This window comes from Urocampus carinirostris, chromosome 20, assembly GCF_059441175.1.
Source record: "Urocampus carinirostris isolate Australia breed hairy pipefish chromosome 20, RoL_Ucar_1.0, whole genome shotgun sequence".
NCBI classification, from domain to species: Eukaryota; Metazoa; Chordata; class Actinopteri; order Syngnathiformes; family Syngnathidae; genus Urocampus; species Urocampus carinirostris.
In genome coordinates, this window is record NC_142368.1 from 18,712,986 (window position 1) to 18,740,794 (window position 27,809).

At 41.4% G+C, this 27,809-nt stretch overlaps 1 protein-coding gene across 1 annotated transcript; it reads right to left on the bottom strand.

Annotated features, from left to right (window-relative positions):
• On the bottom strand, positions 1 to 26,696 carry kif3ca (kinesin family member 3Ca). Its single transcript, XM_088324695.1, has 8 exons — positions 24,882 to 26,696; positions 16,245 to 16,346; positions 13,666 to 13,788; positions 10,831 to 10,949; positions 10,615 to 10,731; positions 10,428 to 10,536; positions 8,293 to 8,438; positions 1 to 5,692 (listed from the first exon to the last, which is right to left on the bottom strand). Exons 1-8 carry the CDS (start codon positions 26,283 to 26,285, stop codon positions 5,617 to 5,619), a joined length of 2,196 nt encoding a protein of 731 aa, XP_088180821.1. The 5' UTR covers positions 26,286 to 26,696; the 3' UTR covers positions 1 to 5,616.
• Positions 26,697 to 27,809: the final 1,113 nt, after the last annotated feature.

The following is a 27,809-nucleotide window of genomic DNA, read 5'->3' on the forward strand; positions in this document are numbered from 1 at the left end:
TCGTGTCAAGTGTTTTTATTCTTTTTTTTTCAACCCGGACAGACGAGCTCGGCATCATTTTCCATTTTGCAACCGCTTAAATACGAAGCCACTCCCCGTACTCCACCATCCATCCCTCAACTGACTGGTTACCATGGAGACTGGCTCCATAGCCCTCCTCCTCCAGGATCACTTCCTGATTGTCTTTGGCTCGATGCTTCGATCCCTCCCCCCAGCTCTTTTTCTCCCATCGGCATGTCATTTCCTTCCTCCCCCACCATCCCACATAGTCATACAATATTGGACACAGAACGGTGACTTAACGTGTAGAACAAGGTTTGTACGCAAAGACAATGTACAAAGACGTTATTGTTATCGTTTTCTCTCTTGAATAACATTCAACCCTGCCTTTACCTTGGCATTGTAAAAAATCTTTTTTTTATGTTGCATGAAATTGAATAAATTAACAGCAGGCGGAAAAAATCCATCTCATATACAGTCGACCTGGATATGCCATTTCAGAGGTCATTTCATCCGTTTAGGAATACAATAATAATGCGTCAAATATTCTTGCATGGCAAAGGTTTTTTTTCTGTCATTAAAGGTATTTGAACACCCTACTATTTTGCGATTTCTCCCACTTAGAAATCATGAAGGGGTCTGAAATTTTCATCGTAGGTACATGTCCACTGTGAGGGAGATAAACTAAAAAGAAAAATCCAGAAATCACAATGCATGATTTTTTAACGATTTATTTGTGTGATAGAGCTGCAAATAAGTATTTGAACACCTAAGAAAAAGAAATGTTAATATTTTATACAGTAGCCTTTGTTGGCTATTACAAAGGTCAAACATTTCCTGTAGTCTTTGCACACACTGTAGGAGGGATCTTGGACCACTCCTCCACACAGATCTTCTCTAGATCAGTCAGGTTTCCAGGCTGTCGCTGAGAAACACGGAGTTTGAGCTCCCTCCAAAGATTTCCGATTGGGTTCAGGTCTGGAAACTGGCTGGGACATTCTAGAACCTTGATATGCTTCTTACAGAGCCACACCTTGGTTTTTCCTGGCTGTGTGCTTCGGGTCATTGTCGTGTTGGAAGACCCAGCCACAACCCATATTCAATGCTCTGACGGAAGGAAGGAGGTTGTGCACTCGTCCTGTCCCATGTGCAGAAAAACACCCCCAAAGCATGATGCTACCACCCACACGCATCACAGTAGTTATGGTGTTCTTCGGATCGTACTCTTCATTATTCTTCCTCCAAACACACTTAGTGGAATTATAACATAAAAGTACTATTTTGGTCTCATCTGACCACAAAACTTTCTCCCATCATCCAGACTTATTTCACCGAGCTGCTTGGCAATTGCTCCTTAGCCCTTTCCAGCCTTGTGGAGGTGTACAATTTTGTCTCTGGTGTCTTTGGACAGCTCTTGGGTCTTCGCCATGTTACAAGTTCAAGTCTTACTCATTGTATGGGGTGGACAGGTGTCTATGCAGCTAACGACCTCAAATAGGTGCATCTGATTTAGGATGATACATGGAGTGCAGAAGGACCTCTAATGGACAGACTAACAGGTATTTCAGGGTCAGAATTCTAGATGATACACAGTTGTGCAAATACTCATTTGCTGCTATCTCGCACAAATAAATCGTTAGAAAATCATGCCTTGTGATTTCTGGATTTTTCTTTTTGGTTTATCTTTCACACAGTGGACATGAACGTACAAATAAAATCCCAGACCTCTCCATGATTTCTAAGTGGGAGAAATAGCAGGGTGTCCAAATGCTTTTTTTTCTTCACTGTATGTGTTGAAATTACGATCACTACTAACATCTGCAGAGGGTTTAATATATATATATTACTTCATTATCTGTTAAATTATTTCAATCACTTTATCATTTAAACTTTGATAAATACACATATATTTTGAATAATGAAATGCTTTACATCTTGGGAGAAAAATACATTAAATTGGGTCAATAATGGGATCAAATCCACTACTTGGATCAATTTGACTCGTTTTATAATAAAAAAAAATACAGAATTGTTTGCATTATTCTAAACCAGAAATGGGAAACTAAAACAAACCCCCTAAAACAATACTTTGAAATTTAAAATACTTTAGGGGATTTTTTAGAACAATTACAAACAAAATGAACAAATTTTGAAAAAGACAAAACAAAAACAAACAAAATTATATTAATGGTTGTTTTTGGGAAGCTGTTTCCCTATGTCGTAAGTCTTAGGTCTGACTCCCGATGTCGTAAGTCTTAGGTATGACTCCCGATGTCGTAAGTCTTAGGTCTGACTCACGATCTCGTAAGTCTTAGGTCTGACTCCCGATGTCGTAAGTTTTAGGTATGACTCCCAATCTCACAAGTCTTGGGTATGACTCCCGATGTCGTAAGTCTTAGGTATGACTCCCGATGTCGTGAGTCTTAGGTATGACTCCCGATGTTGTAAGTCTTAGGAATGAGTCGGCCGAAGCTGATACCAGAACCCGAAACCTCCCGGTCTTGGAACGGGCGCCCTACCTCCAAGGCCACCAACCTGATTAATAATAATAATAATAATAATAATAATAATGATAATAATGAAATAAATGATAGCAATTAAATGGGAGTTGCCCCTGGAAAAGTTGGATAAACTTAACCCAGGTATTGACCCTTTGCACGTGACGTTACGTTGCCTTCCCCGATTTGGATCTCTTTTGATGAAGACAGAAGACGGCGAAATGTACATAGACCAAAAGGACTGGAGTTGTGCCGAGGACCGACACCGGCAGCCCTAAAGTTTTCCAGGATTTGCAGCAAACCTTTTTTACTAAATACGTTTGATGTAATTCCGAGCAATTGACTGTAAAGTAGGTACGAGTTACGTGAAAGACACCCAAAATAATAACTTAGCTAGTGCTAACTAGCTATGTTAGCATCTTACCGTTACCATTACTTACTACTTTTGTGATTAGCCAGGGATTCAAAAACAGTAACCTTCCCAATGTCACATGTACTGAAAACTCTTATGTGCTCTACCGTAAAGCTTATCACTCCAAAATGAACAGTCAAATCATCATCGATAAACGAATGTTCAGGAGATAAAACGTCATTTCGGCGAGGTAAATAATTTCAACACACTCGAAAGTGATCTCTATACAAGGTTTAAATGCCCTTTGCTTTACTGTTCTATTACATTCCCCAAAACTTTAGCTACAAAGTTGTTTTAGTACCGTTGGGGCGATGGATGCAATTGTTGTCAAAACAAAGCACGAAGAACTGGTAAGCATCAGGAATTTTATAAGGTTTTAGATCAGCACTGGTGTATGGGGATACTCCATTTACAATATAGTGGTAGAGATGGCGTGGACTGAAGTTGGGTATACTGGACAATTTGTTTAGATGTGTGAATATGTCAGTAGGAAGACTGTATAAGTCGATAGCTAGTTTTGCTAATGCTATCCTCAGTTTCTCTAATTAGGGCTCTTTTCTGACAAGGTGAGTTACCTCATTCGACAGCTACACAATATTCGTTTGACTAGTCATTGCCAATGCTGTTGTATAGTATAGCCGTTGTTGTTGTTGTCTACCGTTTACTAGCCTTGTCCACTGTTTACAAAGGGTTACTACCGTCCGTTATGGTGTCATCACGCGGTTAGGTCACATGTGTGCAAAGGGCCAATTGGATTGGTCCAGTATAGATCCAAAATAGTGTTGTTTTATATATATATATATATATATATATATATAATATTTTTACCTATGTTTAGAGGGGTATTTTATATCTCATCTCATCTCATCAGCCGTACGGCTTATCCTCATTAGGGTCGCGGGGGGCTGGAGCCCATCCCAGCCATCTCCGGGCAGTGGGCAGGGGACACCCTGAACTGGTTGCCAGCCAATCGCAGGGCACACAGGGACAGACAACTCATTCGCTCATTCACACCTAGGGACAATTTGGACCGGCCAATTCACCTTTTATATATTTATGTAAAATACTTTTCTTACTTCTACCACTAAATGTGAGAGGATGTGGAAGTAAAGCGACTGAGTGGAAGAAAGAGGAGATCGGAAGGATGATGACTAAAAGGAAGGTTGATGTCTTACCCTTGAGTGAAACAAAGATAGACTTCTACTAAATTATGGGCCTCCTTCCAGCCGAAGAAAACATTTTAAAATGTATGACTTGCACATATTTTATTCTAAGGAATAATCATGTATAATAATAATAACAATATCAAAAATGAGAGTTATTCCTGGGAAACAATGCAGAAGTTGAACTTAAGCTAGGTATTGGATTGGTCCATTTTTAGACCCAGCATAGGGTTTGTTTGTTTTTAGAGTGTACTTTTATGTATTTACTCAACATTTTTTCTCATATCTATTCAACCATCGGTCACATTCAAGCCTACGAAAACATGTACAGACGCTCCCCTACTTACAGCTTACGTAAAAACGGTAGATACGAAAATTTTATCGGGATGTCGAAAAATATCCGGACATTGTTGTAAGTTAGATTTTGTATTGTGTGCACCTTTTTCCGGGTACAGGACAGTACTGGGGGCTTCTTTCCGCCACTACCGGCGCGTGGCGCTGTGAGAGGTCATCCAGCATCCACCCAGAAGAAGAAATCCGCTTCCTAGTTCGTGTGTAAACATTTTATACTGTATCTCCAGCACGCTAAGAACATTGACATTTTTTTTGTTTAATATCTCGTGCATCCATTCAATACGGTTGGTGTAAAGTGGAAAGAAGAGGCGCGCTGTTTCATTTGAAACGAATGTGGAATAAGAAAGCTTGATGCGGTTGAGAAAATGGTTGTATCGCTTTTTTCAGCCACTTTTTACCAGGGAGGAGGAAGTCGCCTAACTATTGAAGCACATCTTCCAAAAGTAAGTTAAATTTATCTTTATCTTTTTAGAGCATATTATTTTATGAGATTTTATTGGTGTAAAGTGTAAAGAAGAGGCGAAAGTGAACTAAGAAAGCTTGATGCGGTTGAGAAAACGGTTGGATCGCGTTTTTCAGCCACTTTTTACCACGGAGGAAGAAGTCGCCTAACTCTTGAAGCCCATCTTCCGAAAATAAGTCAAACTTAACTTTATAGAGCATATTATTTTGTGAAATGTTTATCTTTAGTAGAAAACAATACAGGTTACTAATATAAACCCTAAACATACAAAATATAGCACCAAATCAACTTACAAACAATTCAACTTACGAACCATCGTCCGGAATCTCGTTCGTAAGTAGGGCAGCGTCTGTAAACATGTATGAGCTGTATATACGTTATTATTTCATCTGAAAATTTCTATGCATGTTTTAAACACGGCAACTTTCTTCTTGGATCCACGAAGATCCATGAAGAAAAAAAAACACATTACTTCTTAGTTGGAATGCAGAATATGACATGTCCTTAGAACCCTCCAAGACAATATCAATGAGTAGTCACACTGATATATAATACAAGAAAGAAGCCACTTTGGTGACAACACACACGCTCCCACACGGACATTTACATACCGGAAATTCAATTCCTTTAGACGAGGTTTGTTCCAGTCCTTCGGATTTCCTGCGACCGTTTTTTGTATGTTTTTCTAAATTACAGCACCGATATTTTCAGCAACTGTTGAGCGTTTCACTGCGCCGAGGTGGTACAAGCCGAAAGGGAGACATTAGAAGAGGAGGAAGTGAGAGACTTTTGGCTTTGACACCTGCAGAAGGAGGAAATGCGTCTTCAAAACCAGGATATATTTCATTCACAGGTTCAACAGATAATACATGAACAGTGGGATTACAGTCTGAGAGAGGGATGAGCCTGGCTAATCCTGAATGGTTCCATTTTGGTTGAGTCCTGTAATAGCGTTGGAAGTCGGCTAAGGGATTATAATTTAGATTGTGATTTCACCGCGATACGTCAGTTTAGCATATTTTCCAGACTGTAGGCCACATCAAACACCCTAAATTGGCCAGAAGTTTGAAAGTGACCTCTATAAGCCGGTGCGCCTTATCTACTGCTGATGACAGTGGATAAGATGGGACAGACTGAGGAGATCATTTCTTTCTCATGCCATGAGGCTCTTTAACTCCACCCGGGGAAGTAAAAGCTCACATTAAACCCCACCCCCACATTTGCATATTACACGTTTTTTATTACGGTGTGTATTTTATGTAGCCGTATTTAAATACTCTATATCAACACGTTATATTGGGTATTTTTGTATTCTATATCTTTTATATTATTATTTTATTTTTCAACACAAGGATACTGCTGGAAGTGGGAATTTCCCTACGGGGATTAATAAAGTATCTATCTATCTATCTATCTATCTATCTATCTATCTATCTATCTATCTATCTATCTAGCTATCTATCTCTCTCTCTCTCTATCTATCTATCTATCTATCTAAATGCATACAGGAAGGGGTGTCAAACTCATTTCGGCCCGGGGCCACGTGGTAGAAAAAACGTTCTCACGGAGCCGGACTAGTAGACTTAAGAGCACGAATGAGGGAGGGAGAGAGAGAGATGGAGGGGAGAGAGGGGGGAAGAAAGAGAGATAGAAAGAAAGAGAAGGAAAGATAACAAACAAGAAAGCGAGGAAGAAAGAAAAACAAGAGGAAAAAAGGAGAACAAGAGAGAGGAAGAAGTAGAGAAAAAAAGAGAGTGGAAAGAAAAAGACAAAAGAAAGAGGGAGTGAAAGAATGAAAGAGGGTAAGGAGAAGAAAGAGGGATGAAGAAAAGAGAGGAGAAGAAAGAGAAAGAAATACAAGAGAGGAAAAAAGAGAAAGAATAAGATAGCAAGAAAGAAAAGAGAGAGAGAAGTATAGAAAAAAAGTGAGAGGATGAGAGAACAAGAGACAGAAGGAAAGATAACAAACAAGAGAGGGGAAGAAAGAAAAACAAGAGAAAAAAGGAGAACAAGAGAGAGGGAGGAGTATACGAAAAAGAGAGTGAAAAGAAAATGATAGAGAAAGAAAAAGACAAAAAGAAATACAAGTAAAGAGAGAGAAAGAGAGACCGGGAAGAGAGAAATCGAGTTAGAGAAAGAGGGAGAGAAAGAATGAAAAAAGGGTGTGGGAAAGAAAGAGGGATAAAGAAAAGAGAGGAAGGAAGAAAGAGGGAAAGTAATATAAGAGAGGAAAAGGAGAAAGGATAAGATAGCAATAAAGAAAAGAGTGAGAAAAGTATAGAAAAAGAGCAAGCAAATAAGAAAAACAGAGCTTAAGAGACAGGAAGAAAGAGTAAGAATGAAAGAGGGTAAGGGAAATAAAGAGGGATAAAGAAAAGAGGGGAAGAAAGAGAGGAAAAGAAAGAGGGAAATAAATATAAGAAATGAAAAAAGATAAAGGATAAGAAAGAAAACAGAGAGAGAAGTATAGAAAAAAAGAGCGAGAGGAAGAAAGAATGAGAGACAGAGAAAGAGAAAGAATAAGATTGCGATAAAGAAAAGTGAGAGAAAAGTATAGAAAAAAGAGCAAGATAGAAGAAAAGGAGAGATAACAATGGAAAGAAACAAATAATAAGGAAGCAAGAAAAAAAGAAAGAGAGAAATAAGTAGAGAAAAATAAGGGGAGTAAAGGAGGGAAAGAGACAGAGAAATAGAAAAAAGGGGTGAGCAAAAAAGACAGAAAGAAAAAGTTGAAAGAGAAGAAATAGAAAAAGACAAAAAGAAAGAAGGGAGAGAGAGCAAGTAGGGAGAGAAGAGAGTAAGTAGAGAGAGGAAAAGAAGAGAGAAAGACTAAGTAGAGAGAGAGAGAGAGAGAGAGAGAAAAGAAGAAGAGATTAAGAGAGCGCGACAGAGATAAAGAAAGACAGAAAAAGAGACGGAGAGGGGGAGAAAGAGAAAAAGAAAGAAAGAAAAGGAGAAATAAAATAAATATAGAGAGACAGAAAGACTGCCTACTTCATTGCTTGAACTTACTGGATCTGGGAACTTTTCGCCTGTCTATTGGACTATGTTCGCGTCTGGTCTTCGGGATACTATTGCCTCCTTTGCCTGTGCCCTTGGTTCCTTGCTAGTATGTTGTATTTCCAGTCACGTTCCAAAAACCAATGTCACAGCACTCTTATTTTTTCAGTGTACCAAACTCCTGCCTGAACTTTTGGATCGCTTACCTTGTTGTTCGAACTTTTTTGATTACAGAACTTTCCGCCTGTGTATTGGACTACTTTTGTTTTCCTCTGGTGTTCCGGATACCTACCTTACCATGAACCCAACCTCGCCCTAATAAACGACCACCGTTTCACTGCATTGTGCTTCCGCACCATCCGCAGTAAGATCAAGGCATTTTCTTTCTACGCTTTGACTTACCAAGAGTGAGATTTGTGAACGCTTCTCTCGCCGGTAGGTGAGATGTCTACCACAGAGCTTTGGTTTAGCTCTGCATTCTTTAAGTGACCCAAGGAAGAGATGTTGGGAGGTTGCATGTCCAGTTCCAGGAACATAATGTTCTCAGCCTTGGTGTTAACACACACACAGATTGCAGAAAAGAAACCAGAAATAAGACAGTCGAAGTCAACTGGAGTTGATGGAATTGGCTGATCATGCTATATGTCCAAAAACATGTAGAAATGAATCAATACCTACAAATAGATGTCATCTAAATAAAGGAACACAAAGTTTTATCACGTATTATCTAGATCTCATCTCATGTCATCAGCTGCAACGCTTATCCTCAGTAGGGTCGCGGGGTGCTGGAGCCCATCCCGGCAATCATCGGGCAGTGGGCAGGGGACACCCTGAACTGGTTGCCAGCCAATTGCAGGGCGTATTATCTAGATGTATGACATTTAAATAATGTTTTCGTTTATTTATGGCTTTTCTCATTTATTTTGTCTTGTATTTTGTCATTGATGTTGTTGTGTATTTTGGCTTGTATTTCGTAGTGTATTTTGTCATGTATTTTTTCGTGTTTTTGTCATTTATGGCATGTATTTGTCTGGTATTTTGTCATTGATGTTTTTGTGTATTATGGCTTGTATTTCGTAGTATATTTTGTCATTTATGTCATGTATTTTATCATTTATGTTGTCCATTATTTTGTCTCGTATTTTATCCTGTATTTTGTTTGTGTATTTAGTCGTGTATTTTGTAGCATATTTCAATCACGTGTTTTGTCGAGTATTTTGTTATATACTTTGCCGAGTAATTTCTCATTTATTTTGCCACGTATTTTGTCATGTATTTTGCCTATATGTTATCATGTACTTTGGCTTGTATTTTGTCTTGTATTTTGTTGTGTATTTGGTTGTGTATTTTGTTGTGTGTTTTGTAGTATATTTTACCCTATATTTTTGGGTATATTTTGCTGTGTTTTGTCAAGTATTTTGCCATTTATGTTGTCATGTACTCTGTCTTGTATTTCGTCGTGTAGTTCTTCATGTATTTTGTCCTTTATGTTGATTTTTATTTTGTCGAGTATTATTTTGTCGAGTATTTTTTCATGTATTTTGTAGTTTGTAGTTGTCGTGTATTATTTAGTGTATTTTGTCATTTGTGTCATATATTTTGGCTTGTATTTTGTCATGTTTTTTTGTCATTTATGTGGTCCAATATTTTGTCTCGTATTTTATCCTGTATTTTGTAGTATATTTCACAGTGTATTTTGTCGAGTGTTTTGTTATATATTTTGTCGAGTATTTTGTTATGTATTTTGTCATTTATGTTGTGTTTTCATTTTTCTTGTTTTTTCTCCTGTATTTTGTCATTTATTTTGTGACATATTTTGCAATGTATTTTGTCATTTTTGTTGTCTTATATCTTGTCTTGTATTTTTTTGTGTACTTAGTCCTGTCTTCTGTCAATTATTTTGGCATTTATGTTGTCAAATATTTTGTCGTGTATTTTGTCAAGTATTTTGGAGTATTTCTTCGTGTATTATGTTGTTATTTGATCATATATTTTCTCGTATTTTGTGGTTTATTTTGTCATGTAATATGTCTTATATTGTGTTGGGTATTTATCGTATACTTAGTCATATATTTTGTCGTACATTTTGTCGAGTACATCGTCATGTATTCTGTCATGTATTCTGTCATGTATTCTCACCTTTATTTTGTCTTCTGTTTAGGACAACAACAATGGTATTTAAATGAGGAGGCGGACCAGTTGCCTGAGCTTTCCACCAATTGATTGAGTCGGGAACAGCCTTCTAGTTGATTGGTGCACTTGACCATCGACCAATAGGTAAAAAGCTCAGCCAGTTGGACCCGCCCCCTCATTTGAATAACATTTTATGGTGACAAAATAAATAGTAAAATAATGAAATGAAAAAAAAAAGATAAAATGCATAAATAAGTAAATGTATGTCATATATTTCGGGATTACGTTATTTGTTTATGTGTTCGTTTATTCATATGGCATACATTTGTAGGTATTTATGTATTTATACCTTTAATTATACATTTTGCAGGACCAATCCTCCATAATGGGCACATATCTCTTACCCTAAATCTGGTTTTAGTTCCCATCGTTATGGCCACTCTAGCATACTGGCTGATTGGTCGTTTGTACCCAACTGCTGACTTTGGCCTTTTCTTCATCTGCAGTGGTTTGCTATGTAAGTCATAAAGTGGAGAACGAAATCAGATTTCCAGAGGGATATATTGTCTTCATCAATGATCTAAATCTTACCTCTCTGCAGGAACTAGTGGTTGGAACTTCCATTGATCCTCTTCATGGTCAAAAGTCATTCTGCTCATGATCTTATTCTTTTCCTCTGGAGGGATGAAGTTCTCGATGATGAGATACCTACACGAGAAAATACAATTTTGCCATACTGTAGTGATTGGGATACATAAGTGAATTGATTGAATGGCATTCATTTCGGGTTTTTTTTTCCACACTTACTTGAACTTGAGCTCTCTGGTAAGCTCATTCTGTGTTTGCTCCAACTCCTGCCGGCTCCTCACATGTTCGTTGTTTATATCTTGGATCTCCGCTTTGATGCACTGGAGTTTCGCGTACAACTGGGAGGAGGAAAAGAATCCAAATGACTCAATGACCAAGTCATGTAAGTGGCTGTAAATTGGTCAACCCCTCCCATCTGTATCTCACTTTTATCTCTCTTAACCTTACCGTATTTGGTCAATCGCTTCTGTGTTTAATTTTCCTGCATCACTTTGCTTGAGTTTCCTCCTCACCCTTGTCACTATTTAAACACTCAGTCTCCTTTGGTCTGTGCTAGTTCGCGGTCTTCCTGGTCATGTCCCAACCACTCTCGTTTTGATGATCCACTGTACCTCACGAAGGCCTGCCCTTCCAGATTAAGAGTAGCGCCTGACAAACTCTCAAACCCCCGCCCTCGCTGTTTGGATTTCCTGGCACACCAACCTTTCACCTGTTTTCCACGATACCTGAATTCCTGCGTGCGGAACTCTGTCTGGGAAAAGACCACCATTGGTTGTACTCATCAGTGTTTTCGCGCTTTGCTTCCGCACCACCCGGGTAGGGTTTTTGACACTGATATGGTGACTGACTTTGGTTTGATGAATTTACTATGACAAATGTCAGAATGCCCTTTTTTGGTGTAAGGCAACACAGTGGAATAGTGGCCTGCACTTAGACAGGGTTCCCACAGCTTAAGACAAGTTGAATTTAAGCCTTTTTTTTTAGTTTTTAAAAAATCAAATTTAAGACCAAGTCGATTAAAAATACATACAATTGAAACAAAAAATCCCCAAAAATACATAAGTTAGAGCCAATTTTAAACAACATGGAAAACAAGAAATAAAAAGGACGTTTGCAGTACACCATGGATTCTCGGTCAAAAATGGCAGATAACAATTAATGCCAAAGAACTCTTCTGTTATATACAGTGAAGGAAATAAGTATTTGAATACCCTGCTATTTTGCTATTTCTCCCACTTAGAAATCATAGAGAGGTCTTAAATTTATTATCGTACGTGCAAGTTTACTGTGCAACAGATAAACTAAAAACAAAAATCCAGTAATCACAATGCATGATTTTTTAAACATTTTTTGTGTGATACAGCTGCAAATGAGTATTTGCATACCTGTGTATCATCTAGAATTCTGACCCTGAAAGACCTGTTAGTCCGCCCATTGGAAGCCCACCTGCACTCCATGTATCATCCTGAATCAGATGTACCTGCTTGAGGTCGTTAGCTGCATAAAGAAACCTGTCCACCCCCATTAATCAGTTAGACTTGAACTTGTAACATGGCGAACACCAAAGAGCTTTCCAAAGACACCAGTGACAAAATTGTACATTCCCACAAGGCTGGAAGGGCTAAGGAACAATTGCCAAGCAGCTTGGTGAAAAAAGGTCCACTGTTGGAGCAATCATTAGAAAATGGAAGAAGCTAAACATGACGGTTAATCTCCATCGGAGTGGAGCCCCATGCAAGAGATCACCTCGTGGGGTCTCAATGATTCTAAGAAAGGTGAGGAGCCCAGAACTACACGACAAGAGTTGGTCAATGACCTGAAAAGAACTGGGACCACCGTTTCCAAGGTTACTGTAGATAATACACTAAGATGTCATGATTTGAAATCATGCATGGCACGAAAGGTTCCCCTGCTTAAGCCAGTTCATGTCAAGGCCCGTCTTAAGTTTGTATATGACCATTTAGATGATACAAAGGAGTCATGGGGTAAAGTTTTGTGGTCAGATGAGACCAAAATAGAACTTTTTGGTCATAATTCCACGAAGCGTGTTTGGAGGAAGAAGAATGAAGAGTACAATCCGAAGAACATCCTCCCTACTGTGAAGAATTGGGATGGTAGCATTACGCTTCGGTGGTGTTTTCTGCACATGGGACAGGACGAGTGCACTGCATTCAAGAGAGGATGACTGGGGCCGTGTATTGTGAGATTTTCTGGAACAACCTCCTTCCCTCAGTCAGAGAATTGAATATGGATCGTGGCTGGGTCTTCCAACACGACAACGACCCGAAGCACACAGCTTGGAAAACCAAGGAGTGGCTTCGTAAAAAGCATATCAAGGTTCTAGCATGGCTCATCCAGTCTCCAGACCTGAACCCAATCGAAAATCTTTGGATTGAGCTCAAGCTCAGTGTTTCTCAGCGACAGCCCAGAAACCTGACAGATCTAGAGAAGATCTATGTGGAGAAGTGGGCCAAGATCCCTCCTGCGGTGTGTGCAAACCTGTTGGTAAACTACAGGAAACGTTTGACCTCTGTAATCGCCAACAAAGGCTACTGTACCAAATATTAACATTCATTTTCTCAGATGTTCAAATACTTATTTGCCGCTGAATCACACAAATAAATGGTTAAAAAAAATCATGCATTGTGATTTCTGGATATTTCTTTTTAGTTTATCTCTCAGTGGACATGCACCTACGATGGAAATTTCAGACCACTCCAGGATTTCTAAGTGGGAGAAATAGCAAAATAGCAGGTGTTCAAATACTTATTTTCTTCACTGTACATGAAGCATTTCTACCATGATGCATGAGAAATGACGTTTTTTACTGAATCTTTCAGGTTCAAACCAATATAAATCTTAATTTTAATGTTGATTAAGGCCTTCTTTTTAGAATACTAAATGTAATGCCTTTTAAGACTTTTCAAGGATCTGCGGAAAACTTACTGGACAAAACTAGATTCAGATGATTCAAGTCAGTTATTTTCTGCCACGGAAATGAAAATGTCTGGTGTTTTGAGTTATGAATATTTTATTCGATTGTCTAAAACCTACTTTCTTGAGTTTCTTGGTTTTAGCCTCGACCTCTTGCTGCAGACTAGTGAAAGTCTCCCTCAGCTCCAGCGTCTCGTCGTCCTGGACCAACATCTTCTGCTGCATTTCCCGCTCACTCCGTGTCTGAAAACATTTGGAGATTAAAAATAAACCTATAGGTACTCTTGTAAAATGCATTTTAGATGTTAAGTCGTGAATGGCAAATAACTTAACTACAAGATTCTAAACCTTCATACTGGTTTAAAAAAGTGAGCATTATTGTTTTTTACTTTGAGCTCAATTTTATTCCACATATAAAAAATATAACTACGGTTGGGTTTGGGTCTGCTCTCAGCTATACACGAAAGCCTGCTATTATATCCTCTGATTTAGATGAGTGTAATGCCCTGCTCTCTGGTCTCCCCGATTACTGCCAGCTTGCATCTATTGCAAATTTCAGCAGCATGTGTGCTGACAGGGGCCATGGTGACGAATCATATTACAGACGCTCCTCGACTTACAAACATTTGAGTTACGAAAAACGGTAGATACGAACATTCTTTCTCGGGATGTCGAAAAATATACGGACAGTGCTGTAAGTTAGATTTTGTATTGTGCACCGGTGTGTAGTGCTGTTGGAGGTCCACCCGGATGTAAAAAAATCTGCTTCCTCTTCCTAGTTCGTGTGTAAACATGCTATACTATATCTCCAGCGCGCTAGAAACTGTGACATTTTTATTGTTTAATATCTTGTGCATCCATTTAATACGGTTGGTGTAAACCGTAAAGAAGAGGCGAGCCGTTTTATATGAAATGAAAGTGAAATAAGAAAGCCTGATGCGGTTGAGAAAATAGTTGGATCGCTTTTTTTCAGCCACTTTTTACCACGGAGGAGGAACTCTCGAAGCCCATCTTCCAAAAGTAAGTCAAACTTCACTTTATTTATCTTTATAGAGCATATTATTTTATGAAATGTTTATTTTTTAGTACAAAACAATACAGGTTACTTATACAAGCCTTAAACATGCTTATACAAACTTTAAACATACAAAATCTAGCACTGAAGCAACTTATGAACAAATTCAACTGATGAACGATAATCCAGTACTTATCTTGTTCGTAAGTAGGGCAGCATCTGTACAAGAGTTTTTGAATCACTGCATTGGCTCCCGGCGCGTTTCAGGATCGATTTCACGCTGCCTTTAAGAGTCTTTAAATGTCTTAATGGTCTTGGGCCATCTTATCTGTCTGGTTGGCTTTTATTATTTCAGCCCTCACGGTCCCTGAGGTCCTCCGGCTGTGGTTTGTTAACTGCTTAAAGGGTGAGGACTGGCAAAGCAGCATTCAGCCACTTTGGTCCTATATAGAACAGTCTGTGGGAGAACATCAGGTCTGCGGGGACCCTTGATATTTTTAAGAGGAGGCTGCAGACCCACTTTTTAAATAAGGTTTTTACATCCATCCATTATCTGCACAGTTTATCCTCAGTAGGGTCGTGGGGAAGCCGGAGCCCATCCCAGCTATCTTCGGGCAGTGGGCAGGGGACACCCTGAACTGATTGACAGCCAGTTGCAGGGCACACATGGACAAACAACTCACTCGCTCATTCACACCTAGGGACTATTTGGTTAGGCCAATTAACCTGGCATGTTTTTGGAATGTGGGAGGAAACCGGAGTGCCCGGAGGAGACCCACGCAAGCACAAGGAGAACAAGCAAACTCCACATAGGCACACAGGAGGTTCGATCTCGTGAACTGTGCCGCACATGCGATAACCACTGTGCCGCCGTGCTGCCCAATAAGGTTTTTAATTGATCATTTTTATTAATTACATTCGATTTACTTCTAAACTTTTACTGTGTTATCTTTTACTTTATATTTCACATTTTTATGTCTTAGTTCTGTATTTTTTTTTTTTTATATAATTTCCTCAGTGCGCTTAGCACTCGTGGGGTGTAGTTCGATGGTTGGAAATCCTTCCTGGGGCCATCTGCTGCCATACCTATCAGTGTGGATGAGCCTTCCTCTGGTCCCTTTCCTCACATGGTTATCCTGTCCCTCTGCAAGATTGTATTTTATTTTCATTATCATTTATTTTGTTTTTATCTTATAATAACCATTGTGTGTGTTGGCTGGATTTGATTTCCTCATTGTACACTGAATGTTTTTATACAGCACTTTGAGTGCTTTACATCTCATCTCATCTCATCAGCTACACCGCTTATCCTCAGTAGGGTCGCGGGGGTGCTGGAGCCCATCCCAGCAATCATCGGGCAGTGGGCAGGGGACACCCTGAACTGGTTGCCAGCCAATCGCAGGGCACACGGGAACAGACAACTCACTCGCTCATTCAGACCTAGGGACAATTTGGACCGGCCAATTCACCTGAAATGCATGTTTTCGGAATGTGGGAGAAAACCGGAGCGCCCGGAGGAAACCCACGCAAGCACGGGGAGAACATACAAACTCCGCACAGGAAGTCTGGAGCTGGATTTGAACCCACGCAGGAGGTTCCCAAGACATGAACTATATATTTTAATTTGATTTTTTCAGATTTGATAACCAAACTAGGAATTCGCAGCAGTCGCAAAGGCGCATACCTGTTCTGCGATTTCATGCCTTTTCAACTCCAGCATCTTCTGCTGCTCATTTGTGTGATCCATGATGTTCTTTCCGCCGACCAGAAGCTTGCTCTCCATTGCCTAGAATAGACGCAAAGTCAATGAAATCTGTAGTCAATAGTCAATTTGACATATATCGAAAATATAGTTTTTAGATACTTTACATGTAGACCATATGTGTCAAACCCCAGCCCGCGGACCAAATTTGGCCCAGAGTGTGATTATAATTGGCCCGCGAGATCATAGAAAATGTGCATTAGAGCTGGCTGGCACGCGGTATATAATGTGCCGCTAATACAACAAATCTCACAAAGCTTTGCTAGTATTTTGGCGTGCAGTAAATCCCTGCAGCGGTCTGTTCTTCCGTTCACAGTCATTCATCAAAGCCCCGGTCGCATAGGACATATTGATAATTTCAACCCTCCACAAAAATAGCCAAACGTAAGATGGATAACAGGAACTTCCGAGACAGGTGGAAGGCAAATGATTTGTTCACGACAATAAAGAACAAATCTGTTTGACTTGTGTGTAGAGCTAGCTTGGCTGTAAAAGAGTATAACATAAGAAGACACTATGAAACGAAACATTATGAAAGGTACAAGGACCTGGACATAAAGCAGAAGCTGCAAAAGGTTTAATTTCCCCCAATGTTCCTTTCCGGAGCCTTTGCAGTGAAAATGCTGGTCTACTAGTGATCCCAAGAGCCAAGAAGAAATCCGCACGTTACAGAGCGTTCCCCATTCAGTGCTCTGGAATGTTCTGCCCTCTGGGATTTAATCTGCAACCTCAGTGGAACTGTTTCAATCTAGGCTTTAAACACACTTCTATTCTATAGCTTATGAATGACTTATATTTCACGTTGACAATTTCTGTGTATTATTTGTTACTGCAACATCCATTGCTGCCTGGTCATCCTGGAAGGGGGGTTACCTCATGTGCAGTCCCTTCTCAAGGTTTCTTCATTTTCCTCATGTTGAGGTTTTTGAGTTTTTCCTTGCCCTCATGTAGGTTTTAGATCAGGGGATGGTGTCATAACAGTCTGTGGTTTGCAATAGTCTGTGTAGCCCTTTGAGACTCCTTGTGATCAAGGGCTATACAAATGGACGGCTTCTCAATGTTATAGCCCTTATTTTCATTGCACGGTTGTAACAATGCACTGTTCTTCTTCAGAGCATATTTATTATTATAAATTACATAATACAAAATCTAACTAACAGCAATGTCCCAATATTTTTCAACAACCCGAAAAAAATGTTTGTTTGTTTTTTTGGTAACTCGAATCTTCGTAAGTAGGGGAGCGCCTGTATTGTCATTAATTAACTGCATGGTACTAAAAGGTGCTACTAGCATTAGCTGGTCTATGAGACTCAGAGCTAAATTTGAATGCTGTCCCAGAAAATACAATGCTGCAGTGAACACACATGGTGTAGATGCGCTGTAATCCAGGCATAATCTCAGTTATGTATGAAAACTCCTACAAAGTTTGATGGGACAAAGAGGACCATAAACACGACGGGGCCACATTCTTGCCTCATGGAAATAATATAGTTTATGTTGCAATTGAAATTAGTGGCCGCCTATAAATTATGTACAATTGCACACACCACACTATTCTGCTCATTTGGCACCAACTGCCTCGGACTCTGATTGGCTCCTTGAAATCATGCATGGCACGAAAGGTTTGTGCCAGGTTTCAAACCCACCTGTTGTCAGTCCGTCTGCGAACCTCAGTTTACTCTAGGCAAGCATTTTTCGACCCTGACTCCCCGGCTTCGACCCGTTTTTGATCCTGACCATGCCACTCTCCTCTCATGGCTTTCGACTCGTTTCCGACCCCGACCACGTTTTTTGCTCCCCTGTCCCGGCTACTGACCTGTTTTTTTCTGTTCCCGACACTGCCATCGCTCGCCACGGAAGTCCCACTTCCGCGGTCAGAGCGACCCGCTTCCCGCGCCCAGCGTTCACCGGATCGTGGGTGCAACCCTTTCCTTTATTTCCAATAAAACTGAGAGAACCGTAACGCAAGTGGGTCCTGTCTCCGTTCTGGTCCTGACATAATTACACTAGAGAGCAGAAAACACACACAACACTTGTGCCAAAGTACAGTGGAGGCGTAAGGCAGCAATCTCGTTTGTTTCCGAGGGCAGCCTTTGTCCACTGTTGTCATTTTTCAATACATCATTTTGAAACCACACAGAGTGACACGAGCACCTTAGGTGACAAGCTAGTTTGAGGTGTAAGTTTTCACATTCTTACTGTAAAATGTATCAAAAGGTTACTGCAATAAAATATGTGAGTGTGTGTGTGTGTGTGTGTGTGTGTGTGTGTTTTGCTGTCTTTTGTGTTTGTTCATGTGCTCCATTTAAAGGCCATTCATTATCGAGGGGCTCTCTCGCAAGCGTGTTCTTTTCTTCTGATCGTTAGGTTAGTGTTGCAGAAGGGAGCACTGTCCAGTCCTGTACATGTTGGACGCGTTTTATAATGAGTGGCTGGTTCTTTAGAATGTGACGGACAATCATGTGCCTGCAGAAAGTCCCTAAGCTATAAATATAACGTGACGACAACAGTTCTTGTGTGCACAAAGGAAGAGGGATATTACGAAGGTCAAGCAATCTCAGCGAGATCAGTAGAGGTGGGCTATTGGAGAGAAAAAACACAAAAGGGAAAGATGATTATTATTATTATTATTATTTTAAATGTTAAATTTAAAGTCAAGTCAGTTCAAGTCATGTTTATTTGTGACACCCTTAATCACAAGGAGTCTCAAAGGGCTGCACAAACCACTGACTATTGCAAACTACAGACAATTATGACACCATCCCCTGATCTAAAACCTACAGGAGGGCAAGGAAAAACTCAAAAACCTCAGTCAAGTCAAGTCATGTTCATTTGTGACGCCCATAATCACAAGGAGTCTCAAAGGGCTGCACAGACCACAGATTATTGCAAACTACAGACTTTTATTACACCATCCACTGATCTAAAACATTCACAAGGGCAAGGGAAAAACTCAAAAAACTCAGCATGAGGAGGAAACCTTGAGAAGGGACCACACATAAGGTAATCCCCCCTTCCAGGGTGACCATACTTCATTGGCTTATCCTGACTAAGGTCGCGGGGTAGCTGGAACTCAGGTGGGAGACAGGGTCGAATAAGGCTTGCCTAGTGTTCACTGAGGTTATCTTTGGGATGTGGGCAGGGGACAGCCTAAACTGGTTGCCAGCCAAAAGGATGACCAGGTTGCAAATGATGTAGCATTAAATCATTTATCTCTACAAGTCCCATAGTGCTTTGCATCATAAAAATATCACAAATGAGGGAAACTGAGCATGCACAGTAATGCATAGAAGTAAGCAGATTCCTTGTTGTTCTGTATAATGCGTGTGAAAATATGCTGAATGTATAATGGCTTAACTGTGAATACAGCACAGCAGATCCCCAGTTGAACTTATTAAGGTGCACTGCATGAATATTTTAGCGAGGTCTACTGCTGGAAAGCCGGGAACAGGGAGGGGATATTTCAGTTCATCAGCTCACACGCTAGCGTCTCACGTCACACAGGCCTTTTCCTTCACTCGTGAAACAGGAAGCAGAAAAGAACAAAGCAGGAAACAGTCATTCCAACCCGCAAAACAATGTGTATATTGTGTGCATGTGGGCCCAGGTTCTGGTCCAGTACAGACAAAGTGTGTGTTTGTTACTGACAGTCAATATATTTCCTACATGGCAACGGGCATTGTGACGTCATCTTGGATGACTCGCAACAGAAACAAGAGCCTCAACTAATGCAACAAAGCATTGCTTCTTCTACCAAAAGCTACAAGACGAGCAGCAAAATACATAGCTGCTGTAGATACTAACACATGGTTCTTGAAGATGCCCTGCAGCAGTCGTGACAAAAGGAAAATGAAACCTACGAACGACCAAGACAAAAGACGATGATACGGTACTGACCTAGAAGAGTGACTCTTAAGAATAGTCCTCAGTCCTATCTGATTTCATGATATTAATCCCTGCAGAAGAAAATGGGACAAATCACTGTTCTGTCAAGCAATGTGAATAGAGTTCTTTTAAGTATGGGTGGTAATCGGTTTAGTTTGGCTGGTCTCTTTCATGCCTTATGTTTGAACACAGACCAAGAGAGACACAAAATGTATTCTTTACAATGATCTGTTCCATGCAACTCCACTGGTCTCAGTGGCGGCCATTTAATCCCTTGCTGGCGACTGAAAAGGACATCAGCCTTAAGGCAACTCAGAAAACAAGTGAGCTGTGGTTGATTCATACCTGGGCAACTGCGATGTCACATAGAAGCAGGACATTAAAGAAAAGACCCCTAGGTTATCATCCATCCATCCATCCATTATCTGCACCGCTTATCCTCTGTAGGTTTGCGGGGGGTGCTGGAGCTCATCCCAGTTATCTTCGGGCAGTCGGCAAGGAACAGTCTGAACTGGTTGCCAGCCAGTCGCAGGGCACACATAGACAGACAACTCACTCGCTCATTCACACCTAGGGACAATTTGGTTAGGCCAATTAACCTGACATGCATGTCTTTGGAATGTGGGAGGAAAGCGGAAAACCCACACAAGCAAGGGGGAAACATGCAAACCCCGCACAGAAGGTCAGGTAGCCGCCCTTGATTTTACTACCTTTTCAAAATTGCATAATTCTCACACTAAATTATTAATACTATTAATTCAACTCCTGTGTAACGTAGTACTGTTCTGAGCGTCTGCAGGTGCAGAGTGAGGCACGCACTTCTCTGGCCTGTGGGCAGAGGGTGATAGTGAGACCAATAATTATGATATGGTGCACACCTCAGCCCCAAACAATCGAGTTAGTGATAATATTAGTGTGTGGGAAGGACACTCCTACCCCAAAAAATGGCCTGGAGAGGGAGGGGCTCCACCAGGCTATATTTGCACCAGACACACCACAAAAAGTGGTGTCTTAAAGACCCTGGCGGTTGAGGGATCCGTGAACGTGAACTACCTATATAATGTAGTAAAACATCGGCCTTAGATGTAGATGGAGAATTTCCAAAATTAATACTCCCAAACCATGAGCAAATACATCTTGTGACATTTCAGTTGGATTAGGCATATTTAAGAGCTTCCCCAAGACCAATTTCATCATTTTATCTAGCGCTAATTTTGTTCCAATTCAGTTTCAGATGTTATTTGGGCTGAGCCGGGTATTCGAGTGAAACTATGGCTACTGCGAGGAAAACGATGAAGGTTTGACTCATCAGCCTTCATGGAGATCATGGCCCTCCCCCCAAACAAGAACACCACTTCCACCACGAACCTCGCTGCCTCTTTCATCGTCTTCCCACAAGGAGGGCAGCTGCTTTAACATCATCGGCTGGGGCTACGGCTGGGGGGTCGGCTAGGGTGTACGGCTGGGGATTCTGTCATGATTACTGGTGTGACTCAGCTGTGCCCGCTCTTTTGGCGCCAACTGCCGCGGGTTCTGATTGGCTCCCAATCAGTATTTGAACCCAGTCCTGTCTGTCCCCTTTTGTCAGTCCATCTGCGAACCTCAGTGTATACTAGGCAAGCCTTTTTCGACCCTGACTCCCGCGTCCAGCAATCAGTGTTTCTTTGCTTTAGTTGAAGAGTTTAGAGGAAATGGGGGGTTAAAATTTGCCCTTTTCTGTCATATAGTATATTCATATGCAGGAAAAACTCACTAAAACGTTTTTGAAAGCTATCTAAAAGAGCAAAAATATCAGAATTTTCTATGATTTATACTGCAAATCGTCGGATTATGAGGGTTGGGCAACCCGCGGCTCAGGATTTGCATGCAGCTCTTTAGTATTTGAACCCAGTCCTTTCTGTCCCCTTTTGTCAGTCTGTCTGCGAACCTCAGTGAACACTAGGCAAGCCTTATTCGACCCTGTCTCCCACCTGTCACGTTTTTGATCCTGACCACGTCTTCTCTCCCGTCCCGGCTTCCGACCTCTTTTTGTCCCCGACTACGTCTTCTCCCCTTTTCCGGCTTAGGACTCGCTTCTGACCCCGACCACATTTTAGCCCTCCTGTTCTGGCTACCGACCCGCTTTTACTGACACCGCCATCGCTCGCCACGGAAGATCCACTTCCGCGTTCGGAGCACCAGCCAAGTACCAGAGCGACTTGCTTCCCGCAACCAGCAAACACCGGATCGTGGGCGCAGCCCTTTCTCTTCAGCAGGGGGTTCGGCTGGCTTTGAGGCACCTTTGATATGTCTGATCAATGCGAAACTTCTCAGTCTGCGTTTTCCCAGGGTTACACACCATAATCAGGCCTTTGCTGACGAAAAATCACAAGTTTAAAAATAAGGACCGCCCTAAAATAAGCTTATGAATTAAAAGAAGAACCAAGAAAACAATTTCCAGGATTAGAAAGTTTTGGTATCTGTAATAAGGGCTGAATCATTTATTACGCATGTTTGACTGGACACTGACACAAGGGCGGGAAATCGTTGACCTCAATCAGTTTCTGCCTTCAGGCGAGGGCAGAATTTTGCTTATTCCCATGGCTGACACCAAACGGCAAACACCCAGTCAGCATTAAATAGGAGAACGTGCTCTGCGCTTCCAGATCACTCGAGATTTGATACAGTTCAGCAGTATCGTATAGGGCAATGGGGCAGTAAGGAATACTACAGGCCAGACGAAGAAATCTACACAAGTGGAGTCAGTGTTAGGCAAGTAAAATTAGGATTACTTCTCTTTTTAGTAGACAACTCAATGCTATTAGAGTCAAGTCATGTATATTTGTGTAGCCCTTAATCACAAGAAGTCTCAAAGGGCTGTACAGACTAATAGATAGATAGATAGATAGATAGATAGATAGATAGATAGATAGATAGATAGATAGATAGATAGATAGATAGATAGATAGATAGATAGATAGATAGATAGATAGATAGATAGATAGATAGATAGATACTAAATCGCAGATTTCTTCTTGGCTCTTGAAATCACCAGCAAAGCAACGTGTGAACAAGAGTCATTATATAATGCTTTCAGCTCTACATGGTGAAGTCTATTTCCCATTATCTAAAACCTGGTGAATATTTGATTGAGTGGAGTATAGGTCATTGAAATAGTGCCAACTCCACACAATTATCACAACGGTTGGTTTAGTTTCCTGAAACCGCATTTGTCAGGACCAGAACGGAGACAGGACCCACTTGTGTTATTTTTCTCACAAGTTTTTATTGGAAGGAAGAGACTGGGCTGCGCCCACGATCCAATGTTTGCTGGACGCGGGAAGCGAGTCGCTCTGGTACTAGGATTGTGGTCCTAACGCGGAAGTGAATCTTTCGTGGCGAGCGATGGGACGAAAAAAGCGGGCCGGTAGCCGGGACAGGAGAGCAAAAAAGTGGTCGGGGTCGGAAGCGAGTCGTAAGCCAGAAAAGGAGAGAAGCAGTAGACGGGGACAAAAAGAGGTCGGAAGCCGGGACCGTAGAGCAGACGTGGTCAGGATCAAAAACGGGTCGAAACCGGGGACAGACTGGAGCAAACAGCGAGACAGGTGGGAGTCAGGGTCGAAAAAGGCTTGCCTAGTGTTCACTAAGGTTCGCAGAGGGACTGACAAAAGGGGACAGACAGGACTGGGTTCAAATACTGATCGGGAGCCAATCAGAACCCGCGGAAGTTGGCGCAAAAAGAGCGGGCACAGCTGAGTCACATCAGTAATCATGAAAGCATTGTTTGATTTGGTGGTATAAAGTAATAACTACTGGTGCTAAAACCTCCACATTAAATACTTAATGCAACCAACCAATAGGTCAATATTACTAGAAGCAAGTTTATTCTTAAATTATATTTTGACAGTTCTTTTCAGGCCAAATTTTGTCGTTTACATAATACAGACAAAATATCAACTGAAGTAAACTTGACCGTGTCCTGAATCAATACAGTAATGCGATATAGCAGCAAGGTTACGGTATTTAAAATATATCATTTGAAAGTTCACAAGTTTTGACAAAAAACTTCAAAGAAGTACAGGACTACCATTTGTGAAAGGTGAGTTTGAGATCCGTGTTTAAAAAGTTGAAGTAGAATATTTTCTCTATCAAGTGTAAACCATGCCTAAATGAGTTCAACGAGCCTTTATAATTGTTTACCACTGCACCTATCTGCTTATATTAATAATATCGGGGACACACATCAGGAAATGGGGGAGATGAAGGGAGGCAGAGAGTGTTTTCATGCTTTGGATTTTTGTTTGTGTAGCACGAAAATGGTGAAAGTAAGAGGAGGCCTGTTTCAAATACAGTCCAAACGCTGACCCAAATCCCCCAAAATATAAAAAAAGAAGAGTTCATTCGAGAGTGTCTAATCAATGCACGTACTTGCATGCCCCACAAAAAGAGCTTGACAGAGGCTGCAATGATGACTTACGCCAGAAGATGGCGTCCGCAAGTAGAACTAACAAATTCTGGACAGCACCTTTAAACAGCCTGTAAATTGGGTTTGTTCTTTGGTTTTCAATTTATGTTAAAGTATTTGATAAATAAATAAAGGTTTCTACTACGCGGGTTTTGACTATCACGGGACCTTTTTGGAAAGCAAACCCCGCAAAGAAAGCGGACTTACTATATGCTAAAGTGTAGCCTTACCTTGTACTTTGCAGTCAGCTGCTCAGTGGCTTCCTGCTCTTTGCGCAGATCCCCCATCATCCTCTCCTTTTCCCCGAGAAGCTTCTGCTTCTCATCAGCCAGGAGCGATCGATCACCTCTGATGGCCTCCTTCTCCCTCTCCAGACGTTGCTCCTCTTGTTTCACGTACTCCTCGGCCGCCTTCTCCACTTCTTCGTCTTCACATTCGACGTCTTCATCCCCGGCCGAATCCGAGGCCTCATCGTCCGGCCGCTCCTTCTTCTGCTTGCTCCTCCACTTCCTGTGGTTGAGCTGGGCCCTCAGCCGAGCGATCTCCATTTGAAATTCTCTGAGAAGAGCGTCTTTGGGGTCCTCGTTGACCCGAGGCTGGTTTTGGATGTTTTTGGCCCGATTAGCGTAGCGAAGAGTGGTGAGGGTTTCATCGTAGTGTTGAGGAGCGGGGCCTAAAGTGGCCACCATGACAGTCTTGGCGTTACCACCCAGTGAGTCCTGCAAAAGGCGGGTTAGCTTAGAGTCCCGATACGGCACGTGGCCGTTACGGCCGTCGGCCAGCGCTGATATGACGTTCCCGAGTGCGGACAGAGAAAGGTTGATCTTCGCCGCTTCTTTCAGGCGTTCCCCTTGGACGCCTGTCTTGGTCTGCCTTTCGCTTCCGGCCAGATCCACCAAGTTGAGTCGCCCGACCCGGATGTGCTTTCTCCCGTCTGGACCGGGCTGACCGCACTCCACGGTGATCAGAAATAAGGCGTGGGACCTTGACGAATATTCGTTCATGTCCGTTGCCGCGACTGCCCTTGCTTGGTTTCCTACGTTCATGACCTCCTCTATCTCTTTGATACTCTTGCAAACGCAAGAAGTGAGATCCGGGACGTAAACTCCGGTTTCCGGGCTCTCCCTGAGTTCTAATCCCCGCGAGTTGGCGTGGTTGGAATCCAGGAGATCCCGGATCTCCTCGCGATATATCTCCAGGTAGGACGCCCGTACCAGGTATTGCTTGTCAGACTGCGAGCGTGAAATGTGTGTGAAGATGTGGTCAAAGGCGTTGGGTATCACGCCCCGTTTCTCCGGGTCCAACCACATCCCCTGCATGGTGTACGTCTTCCCTGTTCCTGTCTGCCCATACGCGAATATGGTCCCGTTGAACCCGGCCAGTACGGAATCGATCAGAGGCCGAACACTTTCGTCGTAAAGATCTCGTTGTTTGGAATCGGCGTCGTAAACGGCGTCGAATGTAAACGTTTTCTGTGGTTCGCTATGTGCCGCTCGAGGATTCCTGAGGATCACCTGCCCCAATCGCAGGTCCATTTCGACGATGCCCCCAGAGGGACCGTTGGATTCCTTTCGGTTCAGGGGTCGACATCGAACAACCACCTTCACCGACTCGCTGCTCTTATTCTTGGACATGGCTGGCGTTTTTGTTTTGCTAGTCGCACAATAACATAAAATACAATCACTTGGTACTAGCTTTGCCCCACCATAGGTTTTGTTACCATCCACAAAAGCTTCAGTACAGCTTCTTTCTAATAATTCCTTCAATAAAAAAGAATTACCCTAGCCTTGCATCCACCGGCTCAAATGAGAAGACGCCATCCTCATTTCTCAGTGACTATCGTCTGTAAAATTAGCATAAATGGGATGAGCTCTCACGCGCTGCCTCGTTGCTTCATTCTCGTGTGCAGACATGAAGGTAAGAAATTCCAGAGATTTCAAGATAAAAGGAGCAATATATCGTTCATATCTTCATTGTACACACCGAATGTATCCACGACATTCAGTGTCCCGTGCATTGATGTATCCAAGACACAACCTCCTACTGCGCGCACACACGCACACAACCACACGGAGGCGAGCTCCACGCCCCGTATCACTGCGGAGAAGCGCAAAGAACGGTGGGAAATGTAGTTATTCATATGTTCAAATATTACTCATTCAAATGCGGGTTTAATTTCTCCTGATTAATTGTAGGTAAGGTAGAATATATGCTTACAAATGATTACTAAAAATTGATTTCGTTAATATTAATGGTTCAAACATACATCTTATGATCTATTTTGGGGTAAATTTGATGATGTAATTGCACTTCTTTTGACTGTACTATTGTTAATTGCACTATTAATAATACTTTGGCCAGTCTCTGAGCACTAGTTTGTAAATATTTTCGCCTATTTATACTGATACAATTTCATATTTTTTCTCTTTTGAGTCCTTATTCATTACAATTTAACCCTGGAATGCCATGTCTAATCCCGTTGCATTCAATGTTTCACAGTGTTGATATAGACGACAATAGAGACAATTCAAAATTCAAACGCTTGTTTTAGTAATTGTTAGATATTTTATTTTAAATTTAATTTTCTAAAAGAAATACAATTTTAAATAAATGAAGTACATTTTGGGGGAAAAAATGTGTAAATATAGTATGTAAAAATTCGCCCCGTTTTGAAAAGTAGAGTGGCAATAATTCGGGAAAAAAAAGGGAATAGTAACACAAACTGCCGATGTGGTGGGTAAACAGCTCATGAGTGACATCTAGCGTAAGCGTAGTAGAACACACGTTACCTAAAGACCACCTCGGTGAGTTACTCTTGTTTCTAATTTTCAGGTAACAGGGGGATGCGCTAGGAGTATTCATAAAATCGGGGAGAAAAATGTGACCTATCTGATGTAATTGTAAGAATGATTAAAAAACGTTGATGTGAAATTGTAAATAGTACTGTATAATACAGTGTGTTGAGACCAAAATTGATTTGTAACGCCTCCATGGAGGGAATCAAGTATTCACTCAATGTTGATAGATACATAGATAAATAGATAGATGGATAGAGAGGGGGGGGGGGTAGGGAGGGAGGGATGGATGAATGGATAAATGGATGGATGGATGGATCTCTTTCTATGTTCCTGTTTGTCTCTTCCTCTCTGTGTCTTTTT

Coding starts and splice junctions, on each gene's coding strand:
- kif3ca (XM_088324695.1), bottom strand. CDS start 26,285: ATGTCCAAGAATAAGAGCAGCGAGTCGGTGAAGGTGGTTGTTCGATGT. Junction 13,789..16,244: donor GGCATGAAATCGCAGAACAG/GTATGCGCCTTT, acceptor AAATGTTTTCAG/ACACGGAGTGAGCGGGAAAT. Junction 10,950..13,665: donor AAACCAAGAAACTCAAGAAA/GTAGGTTTTAGA, acceptor TCCTCCTCCCAG/TTGTACGCGAAACTCCAGTG.